General features: G+C 36.9%; 1 protein-coding gene across 1 annotated transcript in view; it reads right to left on the reverse strand.

Annotated features, from left to right (window-relative positions):
• Nucleotides 1-719: 719 nt before the first annotated feature.
• The window catches only part of ANKRD17 (ankyrin repeat domain 17), a 190,917-nt gene continuing 178,862 nt past the window's right edge, over nt 720-12,774 (reverse strand). Inside the window, 5 exon segments of the mRNA XM_017864066.1 lie at nt 720-2,135; nt 2,796-2,960; nt 3,211-3,389; nt 4,500-4,748; nt 11,128-11,325. Coding sequence (XP_017719555.1) covers nt 2,076-2,135; nt 2,796-2,960; nt 3,211-3,389; nt 4,500-4,748; nt 11,128-11,325 — 851 coding nt within the window. The 3' untranslated portion in view covers nt 720-2,075.

A 12,774-nucleotide genomic window follows, 5' to 3' on the forward strand; every position in this document is an offset into this window, starting at 1 on the left:
GTAGGCTGTCTTTTAGCTCTCCCTTTAAATTTGGGCATATTAAACATAGGTGGAGGCCGGGCGCGGTGGCTCAAGCCTGTAATCCCAGCACTTTGGGAGGCCGAGACGGGCGGATCACAAGGTCAGGAGATCGAGACCATCCTGGCTAACACGGTGAAACCCCGTCTCTGCTAAAAAATACAAAAAAACTAGCTGGGTGAGGTGGCGGGCGCCTGTAGTCCCAGTTACTCGGGAGGCTGAGGCAGGAGAATGGCGTGAACCCGGGAGGCGGAGCTTGCAGTGAGCTGAGATCCGGCCACTGCACTCCAGCCCGGGCGACAGAGCGAGACTCCACCTCAAAAAAAACAAAAAAAACATAGGTGGAAAAACAAATTTATATATTTTAAGACCACTTCTTAAACTAAAAGATATGAATGTACTGTTTACAAATTTCTGGATATGAGAAGTCATGTTTCTACTCTTTACTCAGGCTTTACTCTTTACTCAGACTAAAGAAATCATTTGATTTACTTGACAACCAAGGAACCATATTAATATCATCAACTCTGGGTGATTTATATGAATTCTAGTTAGTGTTTATGCTTTACCAGTGTGAAATTTTATGTCTAATTAAAAAAAAGACAAACTGATGTATACATTACTTGATTTTTATGCTGACTTTCTTTTACATTTCAACCATATAATTAATTTTTCCATGAGACAGGGTAGGACACATAATCTTCTTGGATACATTACTGTTTATTGTTTCAAGTGGATGGAATATATAAATCCCACTGAGTAGTTTAGTGTGGCCCTGTATCTTATATAAACAGGTTAAATGGAGACTTTATATTGTAATCTGTGTATTTATGTATCTACCATAAATTATCTTTGTGACAAATGCAAAATTTCTTTATTACTTGGCTCAAATTAACTGTTGATCCTTTTCACTGATAATATACAAGTGTAAAAAAGCAGGAAGCCTTTAAAATTGAAAAAAGAAATAAGATATTTTCCACTAAATTACTGCAAATTGAAATTTTTATGTTGACTGTCGATGACTGAAAAGCCAATGTTAAGAATCAATATCATCCAATATAAAATAGTACATTGAATTGTTTAATAAACAGAGTATTAAGAGCTTGTATATGCTGACTGGGAACAGTGGTGGCTTTTTAAATTCTCAGAAAGTTTAAACATTTTATAATTAGAAGAAACCACTTGTGATGATGAAGATGGTCCATCTCGGTAGCAGCCATTACAGTGAAAATCTTGACAGAACTTTTCACTATCAGCAAGATAATTTTACTGGTATTAGTGGTAAAGGTAAGGAGAGAAAAAAGAATGACGAGATAAGTGTGTATTAGTTTTAAAAGTGAGAAAAGGTAATAAAACAACATGGAAAAGCCAGAAATTTCTTCTTCTATATGTGCCTTGCTACAAATAAACCAAAAAGAAAGCAAGATGGGTATTTTAAAAGCCAATGTGGGGAAACATCCAATGATAATGCCCATTATTTTACTTTATACTTAAATTACACAAGTAGAAAAGTTATGCTTATTAATAGTTTAATGTATGAAGGAAACATCCAGATTTCTGAATATGAAGGTACATATCTCACATTAATTTAAGTCTACATAAAGTAGAGCCTCTATACTGACATATTGAAATTTACTTTCTGCTTAGCCTTTTCTGTTATGTAAACAATTGTACATTTATTTGCCATTCTAAAACTTCAGGATCAAGTTTACATAATTTTGCTAAATTTCCGTGTTTGCTCAGAAGCAGTTTACAGTACTAAAACCAACCAGCCAAAGAACAGCTTCAACAGAAAGTTATGTCCAAAGGGGAAGAGGGAAAGAAAAAAAGAAAAATGATAAGAAAAATGCTAACTAAGGTAAAACGGATGATGATGGGGTATGGGCAGTCACAAATGTTCACAGAAAATAGGTCAGTTAGTAAGATCTTCTGCAAAAAGCCTACACACTTCAGTCAAGCACATCAGTAGAATGATTTGGGAGCATAATTTTTGTTTTCGGCCACTTGTGATTTCCTCCAAATGAAAAGGAATCTGCAGGCTAACAAGCTGATCCTCATCAGCCAAGCTGGTTCATATGCACACTGTTCATGTGAGGTGCCCAGGGTCCAGTCCACACCTATGAATATAGAGCATGCATTTTACAAAATATATATCTAGCATATATTTTATTAAAATAAAACTTTTAAAAACGAAGGAGGTACTCTTCAATTTGCAATATACTAGGAACTAATGAAAAAAAAATGATAAAACCTTTTTTCTATTATTTTCCTACCTCTTATCCCTCAAACAGAATCTGACTTACAACCTTTAAAAAAATATCATTACCTGAGCATTTACAGATTCACGGTTGTGGAAGAAAAATAAATCAAAGATATTAAACATGCACTAAGCTAAAATATACAACCATTTATGTGAATTCTCAGAGTTACTTACAGCACCTTTAATAAATACCATCTAGATGGTCTTTTCACACAACTAGTAAACTTTAACATATAAAATCATATGATAGTCACTTTGCAACTTAAAATCTTTCATTTATTACCTGCTACCCAGTAGAATATACAATGCCTTTCATAATTTTAGCCCCAAACCTGCCTTTGGTACCATTTCCCACAGCCCTCTGCTAGACTGCAGCTATATTAAATTTCCTTTAATTTCCTCAACTGCCCATATTCACCAAACTTTCTTGCTATCTATCATGAGTTACCTGAATCCTATTTGTCTTTGCATTCTTAAGCACAAAATAAATGTTTGTTCACTCAATGATCAGCCTTACCGTTTGAGGGCCATTATTTTCCGTGGAGCTAGAAACCATCTTTATCAGTGAGTTCCAAGAAGGGTCTGCAGCATGAGGGCCATTAAATATGGGTCCTCCAGCACCATCAGGGATAGGTGCTACTGGAGGAATCATTGCATTCCCATACACAGAAAAAGGCATACCCTTAAAAAAGGAAAACACACACATTAACATCCAAGTCATTGTTCATTTTTCCCAATATAATCAATAGCCTTAAAATTGGTATTTTAAACTTCACCTCATGCTGGCAATGTGTAACTTATCTAAGAAATCTAAAAATTATTACCCATTATATAATTTATTTTAACATTAGATTATACATATGCCTACTATATTCAAAATATTTTCTCAGAAAATCCTCCCTTAAATAACTAGGACAAAATCAGGACTTTACCCCAACTTTAGGAAAGTCCATGTAGCCTGCAGGAACATGCTGATGGAATGTACCAGAAGGAGTTACAATTCCTGTACTCTCTCGCTCCATTGCCTGATGTTGTGAAAATACTCCTGGGTCAGACATCGGTCTGTGGATCATAGGATTTCCCATCCCAGGGTTACACCAGTCTACTTTGTCTGAGGGCAAACAAAGAGGCAAAACAAAAATAGGTAATATTTAAAATCAAAATAAAATATTTTCTGTTTTTCTAATATTTTCCACATTGAACTGTAAATTACTTCAATCTAATAACCTACTTTTATATATTTACTGTAATATTTCTATGATTTGTACGTAGTGACATAATAGCTTAATGAAATAATCTAAAAACTTAGTGTTACAAAACAAAAGAAAAAAAACCTAAGTACAACCTAAAGGGACTGAAAGGAAATATTAATATGTCCTTAATATGATGAAAGGAAGAAAAGAACATGCTTGCATTAGATATTTTCAGAAAGCAGTAATAAATAAATGTAATGAGAAAGGTCACATGGGGATAGAGCTCTTAAGTGATTAAATATTCACAACAACAACAAAAAAATAGGAATACAGATCTTTTAGAATTGACTATGATGCTGGGCATGGTGGTTCATGCCTGTAATGCCAGCACTTTGGGAGGCTGAGGTGGGTGAGTCACTTGAAGTCAGGAGTTTGATACTAGCCTGACCAACATGGTGAAACCCTGTCTCTACTAAAAATACAGGCCGGGCGCAGTGGCTCACACCTGTAATCCCAGCACTTTGGGAGGCCGAGGTGAGAGGATCATGACGTCAGGAGATCATGACCATCCTGGCTAACACGGTGAAACCCCATGTTTACTAAAAATACAAAAAACCTAGGCGGGCATGGTGGTGGGTGCCTGTAGTCCCAGATACTCGGAAGGCTCAGGCAGAATTGTGTGAACCCAGGAGGTGGAGCTTGCAGTGAGCCGAGATCACGCCGCTGCAGTCCAGTCTGGGCTACAGAGTGAGACTCTGTCTCAAAAAAGAAAATCAGCCAGGCATGGTGGCGCATGCCTGTAATCCCAGCTACTTGGAAGGCTGAGGCAGGAGAATCACTTGAATCGGGGAGGCGGAAGTTGCAGTGAGCCAAGATCGCCCCATTGCATGCCAGTCTGAGCAACAAGAGTGAAACTCCATCTCAAAAAAAGAAAGAAAGAAAAAAAAAGACTATGAAAGGTAAATACTGTTTACATTATAGTTAACTGCATAAAGTTAATTTCTAGAGAGCAGGATAGAATATCCTACCTTGATTGCCACCAATCCCTTCAAAGGACCAGATGCCACTATGCCCTACTGATGTAGACAAATTGCTCCCAATAACAGATGGAGCTGACGTTCCAGTTTGCCTGATACGTGCAGAACGTTCAGTCCCAATAGGGACTGGAACTTTCCTGTCCTGAGACACATTGCTGGGCTTTTCTGACCCTAACGGTACTGACGATGGGGCAGGTGATGGTGCACGAACTCCCGAGGATACTGACTGTGCAGAAGAATCTAGAGAAGAGACATTTTGAAATAAAATACAGGTCATCTATAGAACATGTAATTTTATGAAATCAAATCTTAAATTCAGGAGATGTTTTAAATACATTCAGAAAACAAAATGTAAAAATAATACTTAAATAAAAATTATGCATATTAAAATTTGGCTAAAGTTCCATGACTTCAAGGTAGAATATGATGTCAATGCTGCATGCTGCAAAGTGTTCAACTACAAAGTGTTCAACTACCATTAAACTAAATAATATTTAAATGAATTAACCCTTGACATTAAGTAACATGTAGCAGTAGAGCAATAAGACGTTTAAATTAAAAAACAAACCAACAACAACAGAATGGAGATGGGTAAGAATCACTGCCTGTAGTGGCAATCTCCAAACTGTATTCCTTGGGAACACTTGCTCTTTGTGTTATGATGAAAAAAACAAAGAGATTCAGCTATCTAATAAATTTGGAAAACCTAGCCTAAGAAAAAGAAATACGTTTCTTTGTTATTTATTTATTATTTATTTATTTATTTATTTTTAGAGACAGAGTCTTGCTCTGTTGTTCAGGCTAGAATGCAGAGGCACCATCGTAACTCACTGTAGGCTCAAACTCATGGGCTCAAGCGATCCTCCCACCCCAACCTCCTGAACAGTTGGGACTAATGGCATAAGCCACCATGCCCAATTAAAAAACAAAAAAGTTTCTTCAAATTAGAACTTTACAGAACATTATATATGCTGATAAAATACCAATAAAAGGATCATTGACTAAATCTGTTTTATTTTATCTTATGAGTACTTCATAGAACACGCTTTTGGTAATGAGAATCTTTTTTACTTACGCAAACAAGGTGGATTTCTTAATTTGAGAATATTCATTAGTGATTCAATCTCTATACATTATTGAGAAAAACAAAAATAATCAAAATTATATTTTATGTGAAAAGCTTAAATACTGGCCGGGCGCGGTGGCTCATGTCTGTAATCACAGCACTTTGGGAGGCCAAGGCGGGAGGATCATGGGATTAGGAGTTCGAGACCAACCTGGCCAATATGGTGATACCCCGTCTCTACTAAAAATACAAAAATTAGCCGGGCGTGGTGCCACGTGCCTATAGTCCCAGCTACTTGGGAGGCTGAGGCAGAAGAATCACTTGAACCCAGGAGGTGGAGGATGCAGTGAGCTGAGATCGTGTCACTGCACTTCAGCCTGGGTGACAGAGCAAGACTCTGTCTCAGAAAAAAAAAAAAAAAAAAAAGGTTAAATATTAAAGCACATTTAAATTAAAACGGTATAAATAATAAAGGAGTCTGAAGCTTAAAAAATCAAGACTGTTACCTGCAGATTCAACAGAACTGCAGTTGAATTCCAAACAAGCCTATTATGTAAGATAAAAGAGAAAGACCTATAGCATTCCTGTTGACAATAAAATCACTCCAGAAAAAAAGCTATAACCTAAAATTCAAAAATGAACTAAAAGAAAGAAAACGATATGAAGGAACAGCATAATTCAGAATTAGTAAAACGGAAACAATATGACAAAACTCAGGAAAGTGTTAGAAGTAAAAGAATATTTCAGCTAAATACCAAATAAAACCACAAATTCTGCAATTATACATGCGGTAGAAAACAGACAAAAACTACAAGGAATACACAGACTTATAAACACAAAGATAAATAACAAAAGCTTGTTTTTTAAAAAACTACATATTGAAAGGCCACACTTAAACCTCTATGAAAAATCAACCCAGAACAACTAACACCAAGACATAGTCAGGGCAGGCAGGCAGGAAGGAAAGAAAGATAAACAAATGAATCCTGCTTTCCCCTAGATTCATCCCTGGGAGCCTACCCTAACGTCTGTGTTCACTCTGGTTTGCCTTTCATTTCCTATATCCTTCTAGAACCAAAGTAGAGCAAAATAACAACAACCTTCCACATTGTTTTGTTTTTTACGAGATGGTCTCACTATGGTGCCCACACTGGAGTACAGTGGCTATTCACAGGCACAATCACGGTGCACTGCAGCTTCAAACTCCTGGCCTCAAGCCATCCTCCCACCTCAGCCTCCTACACATTCTATTTTAATAAACAGAATTAGTAGGCTTGCCTGCCGACCTGCGCCATTTAAGAAGTTTACTCTCTGCACAGATTCTGCCACCCTTCCAGTCATAGTTTTTATCAGATGACTCTGTTTTCTGCTCCCTCTCTGCACAACTATTGGATTAAGGATAGGCACCCATCCAAGAATGATCCATTCTAGGCTAGTCAGTAATATGACCGCAATGGCCTGACTTGAACATATGAGCTGAGCCAATCACATTCCTCATCAAAGAATGGGGAATTAAAGGGTTAACTGGTTTAATTAATTAAGAAGTTGAACCACTGATGTGCATATACAAGATAAGATTATGAAGAAGTTTAGGTGTAAAGAGAGCAGAATGCAAGAAACTGACAAGAAACAGACCATAAGTGAGAGACCACAAATCCTCTGAGAGAGAGAGAGAATAGCTATCCCTAAGTCCTGGACAGTTTGGAAAATGGTTCTGCATAGCCTTATATAAACATCGCTTTCTCTGAAATTCCCGGGATGGGCCTATATTCCTTTCCATGAAAAAAACCTAACTAAAATAATTTTCACATCTCTAATTACTATAATTACTTCAATTAGACAAAAAAGCAAAATTTAATTCAGAGCCATGTTATTTAAAAACATCAGCTTATATATTAGAGAAATAGGTTTCAGAGGATGCAGCAGATCTAGGTTTTGTGGGGCCTTAAGCTTACACGATTTTGGGAACCTTTTTTAGAAGAATGCAAAATTGCAAATAAAAAAATCACGTACAGCACTTAGAAGTAGCCCATAAAATGAGGTGGCCTAAGGATTTAAGTTTCATTGACATCGTGGTAAATTCACCACAGTTTAGAAATGATAACAGAGTCCTGACTTAAACTTGAAAGAGCAATGTGATTTACAAATTCAAAAAGTGGGGCCACTGGGTGTGGTGGCTTACACCTGTAATCCCAACACTTTGGGAGGCCCAGGAGGGCAGATCACTGGAGGCGAGGAGTTTGAGATCAGCCTAGGCAACATGGTAAAACCCATCTCTCCAAAAATAATTAAAAAATTAGCCAAGCGTGGTGGTGCACACCTGTAGTCCCAGCTACTTGAGAAGCTGAGGCAGGAAGATTGCTTGAGCCTAGGAGGTGGAGGTTACAGTGAGCCAAGACTGTGCCACTGCATTCCAGCCTGGGCAACAGAGAGATACCTTGTCTTTTAAAAAAAAAAAAAAAAAAAAAAAAAAAAAAAAAAAAATGGCGGGCCAAGGTGGTAGCTCACATCTGTAATCTAAGCATCTCTGCATTTTGGGAGGCAAAAGTGGGAGGATCTCTGGAGACCAGGAGTTCAAGACCAGTCTGGGCAACATGGTAAGAACTCATCTTACAAAAAATAAAAACATAAAAATAAAATAAAAATATTAGCTGGGTGCTATGGCAAGTGCCCATAGTCCCAGCTACTTGGGAGGCTAAGGCGAGAGGACTCCTTGAGCCTACGAGTTTGACTGAGGCTGCAGTGAGCTATGGTCACACGCTGCTGCATTCCAGCCTGGGTGACAGAGAGAGACTTCATGAGAAGAAGAGGAGAGGAGAGGAGAGAACAAGAAGTGCTTCTACAGTAAAATTACATGAAAAGAAAGGAGAAGAATAAAAAGTGCTCCTACAGTAAAAGTACACTGCACATTTCTCACAGTTTAGTTCAGTGTTTATTAAACATACCCTGAATTTAATCAGGAAGAAACAGTAGGAAATGAAAATAAAAGGCATTCTAGCAAACAACTAGCCTGTAGTCTTCATAAAATGAATCTTTCTTTGAAAGTTAAAGAAAAGCTCAGAGAATAGTTCTAGATTATTTGAGACTAAAGAAATATGGGAATTAAATGTAACTTGCAATACTAATTAGAATCTTGGATGATAGAAAATAATAAAGTTATTGAGATAACTGATGAAATGTAAATATGGACCATATATTAGATAATAATATTATAAAATGTAAAGTTTGCTGAATTTAAACACTGCATCATAGTTGTTGAAGGGAACATTCTTATATTTAGGAAACTAAGTTATTTAGGGGCAAAAGGGCTTGACGTCTACAATTAACTCTAAAATAGTTCAGGAATAAAATAATATTACACACAGAGGAATATATGATGAGGAAAGGAAGTAATGTAGTTTAATTGGTGAATCTGGGAAAAATATACAAGGGATCCTTGTGGTGTTCTTGAAAGTTTAAATATTAATTACAAAATCTCAGAGACATAACCAAATGCAATATGTGAGCCTTGAGTGGTGGTTCCTGGTTCAAGATATAAACATCTATAAAAAATGTTTTGGAATAATTGAAGATATCTGAATATAGACTGATTAATTCTTACTGAATTCTTGTTAACCTATTAGGTATTTGATAATGGTATTATGGTTGCATAAGAAAATATCCTTATTCTCAAGTGATGCATGTTTTTAGGTCTGAAGTGTCTTATCTGCACCTTATTTACAAATGGTTCAGCAAAACAGTAGAGAGAGAAAATAAATATAACAAAATAATTGGGAAATTTAGGTGAAGGAAATATGGATATTCCTTGTACTATTCTTTACCTTTTCTATGGGTCTGAAATTTTTTATAACAAAATAGTTACTGGAATGTGGCAATAATAAAAGCAATTGTAATGCCCTCAACGATACTCTGTATCTACAATATAGCACTATATTCAAAAGTATGTATTAAAAAACCTAACCTGGTTGGTGCGGTGGTAGACCCCTGTAATTCCAGCACTTTGGGAGCTGTGCAAGGATAATTAATATTCTATATGACTGCCACTATTTGACAAGCCCAAGAAAAACTATGAATATAGAAATTCACTGCAGGCTACAATTTACCTCATGCTTTAACTGGCAATGTACTTTGACATATATCTCTAAAATAATTACAACTTTTTACTCTTTCATTAAGTTAATTAGGTTAACTGTCACCTATTCTAGTATTGCTAGTTAGAAGAAATCTGACAGTCAAAAAAAACCAAAACAAAACGGAGTCTTATTATAATTTCCTTAAGGGATGAGCAATTTCACAGCCTTTACCTCAAAAACAAACATATCCAACCTTACTACAGAATTCTCTTAATTTGAGTTCAATTCCCTATAGCTGACTGATCTTCATTAGTTTGAAAATCTAGGCGCGGTGGCTCACGCCTGTAATGCCAGCACTTTGGGAGGCTGAGGTGGGCAGATCACGAGGTCAGGAGTTCAAGACCAGTCTGGCCAACATAGTGAAACCCCGTCTCTACTAAAAATACAAAAATTAGCCAGGTGTAGTAGCACACACCGGTAGTCCCATTTACTTGGGAGGCTGAGGCGAGAGAATCACTTGAGCCATTGTACTCCAGCCTGGGTGACAGAGCGAGACTCCATCTCAAATTAAAAAAAAAAAAAAAGAAAATCTAATCTCTGCTTCAAAAGTCTGCCTGTAGTTAAAAAACACATGTGATAATGTGAAATCAGTTGTGTTGTTAAAGCAGATGAGATTGAGATTGTTTTTCTTTTTTTTTGAGACGGAGTCTTGCTGTGTTGTCCAGGCTGGAGTGCAGTGGCATGATCTCGGCTCATTGCAACCTCCGCTTCCTGGGTTCAAGCGATTCTCCTGCCTCAGCCTCCCAAGTAGCTGGGATCACAGGTACATACCACAATGTCTGGCTAATCTTTGTATTTTTAGTAGAGGCAGGGTTTTGCCATGCAGGCCAAGCTAGTCTCAAACTCCTGATCTCAGGTGATCCACCTGCCTCGGCCTACCAAAATGCTAAGATTACAGGCATATGTCACTGTGCCCAGCCTAGATGAGATTTAAAGGTGGAATAAAAGGATGTAATTTTCACTTAAGGGTAGAAATCTTTCTCTTTGGTAGCTGTATTCTCAAAACTAAAAGTAAACATAAATTAATAAGAGGTACAAGGATTAATTTTTTTCCCTCAGAAAATGATCCCTCAGGACAGGCGTGGTGGTTCACACCTGTAATTCCAGCACTTTGGAAGGCAGAAGGATTGCTTCAGCCCAAAAGTTTGACGAAACCAGCCAGGGCAACATAGTGAGGCCCTGTCTCTAATAAATATGAAAAATAATAAAAATCCCTCTTAGAACAACTTCAGTATTTTAGGTTTGATAGAACCTAGGTTGATTCCAATCATTTAAATACCTAGAGATTTTTTTGAAATTCCAGACTTCCAAGAGTACAAATTACATTTTTATGGTATTAAAATTATGATGAGGTTTGAAACCTACTGTTTTTGAGAAAACATATGCAGATTCTTACGGAATTACAGTGTATAAAACTTACCATTTGATGCTGATGAACAGGGAGTCAACAAACTAAGCGGGGAAAAATGTTGTCTGTTAAAGTTAGCAGCTGCGGGTGCTCCTCCAAGGGGTGCCCCAGGTCCATACATCTGACCTCCTGAAAGGTTTGAAGCAAAGTTTCCCAAATGTGTTGAAGAAGGTGTTACAGAACCATATGGCGGGTCCATATTGACAATACCTATAATGTAGAAGGTCATCACAATTTATAATAGTTACCCCTGCAAGAAATAGACACACCTTAAAATTCTAAAAGGCCTTAAATACATTCAAAACTATTTTAGATAATTAAAAAAATACACCTGTAATCCCAGCACTTTGGGAGGCCAAGGTAGGAGGACTGTTTAAGGCCAGGCATTCAAGACTGGTCTGGGCAACACGTCAATCAAAACATCACCTCAAGAAAAAAAAAAAAAAAAAGTTCCTGGCTGGTTGTGGTGGTTCATGCCTGTAATCTCAACACTTTGGGAGGCCAAAGTGAGAGGATTGTTTGAGCCCAGAGTTCAAGACCAGGATGGGCAACATCATGAGACCGTCTGTACAAAAATTAAAAAAAAAAAAAAAAAATTAGCCAAGTTTGGTGGTGCATGTTTGTAGTTCCAGTTACTTGGGAAGCTGAGGTGGGAGGATTGCTTGAGCCCAGGAGGTTAAGGCTGCAATGAGCTGTGATGGCGCCACTGCATGCCAGCCTGAGTGACAGAGTGAGACCCTGTCTCACACACAAAAAAACCTAAAACTATGTAGATAATTATAAAAGAAACAATGATCACATTATACTCTTAAATTGAAATTATAATTTACTGGGAACAAATTTAATTCTTGATTGTAGTACTTTCAGCACTAGTGGGCATTAATGTTTTAGTTAAAAAGGATCAATTAGCTTTCCTTTACATGGGCTTTTTGTCAAAGTGGACTTTTGTTGCCTTTATAGATCACAAAATTAATGCAAACTTATTTTAAAAACCTGAAACCAAAAACCATATATTAAACAGAAAGTGAAACTTCCAGATGTTCCTATTTCAAAAACGAATGTATGTGTATTTGTGAGAGAGAAAAAGAGGAGCAAGAATAAATGTTTATCTTTAGGGATCTTTAGATAACTTTTTTAAAAAAATGTTTATTTTAGGGATAAAGATAAAACATTTACTCTTCCTCTTCTTTTCTCTCTTACAGATACACATTTGTTTTGAAATATGTTAATTAAAAAAGTATTACAAATGTTTACACACTAAACTATTTACACAAGTAACCTACCTGATTTTAGTCTAATGGGTTAAAACTACAGAAAAAAAGAAATAAAATAATTGTCAATGATTTTCTTTTTTTTTTTTAATTTAGGAGACAGCTTTCTCTGTTGCTCAGGGTGGAATGCAGTGGCATGATCATAGCTCACAGTAGCCTCAAACTCTTGGGCTCAAGCAACCCTCTTGCCTCAGCCTCCTATCTGGGACTACAGGTGTGCGCCATTACACCTAGCTATATTTTTGTTTTACCTTTTATTAGCTTTTATAGAATACATGTCAATATTGGATTTTATGCTTGAACTTGGGAGGCAGAGGTTGCAATAAGCCTAGATTGCGCCACTGCACTCCAGCCTGGGCGTGAGAGTGAGACTCCATCTCAAAAAAAA

Source organism: Rhinopithecus bieti, unplaced genomic scaffold (assembly GCF_001698545.2).
Source record: "Rhinopithecus bieti isolate Rb0 unplaced genomic scaffold, ASM169854v2 scaffold_68671, whole genome shotgun sequence".
Taxonomy (NCBI): Eukaryota; Metazoa; Chordata; class Mammalia; order Primates; family Cercopithecidae; genus Rhinopithecus; species Rhinopithecus bieti.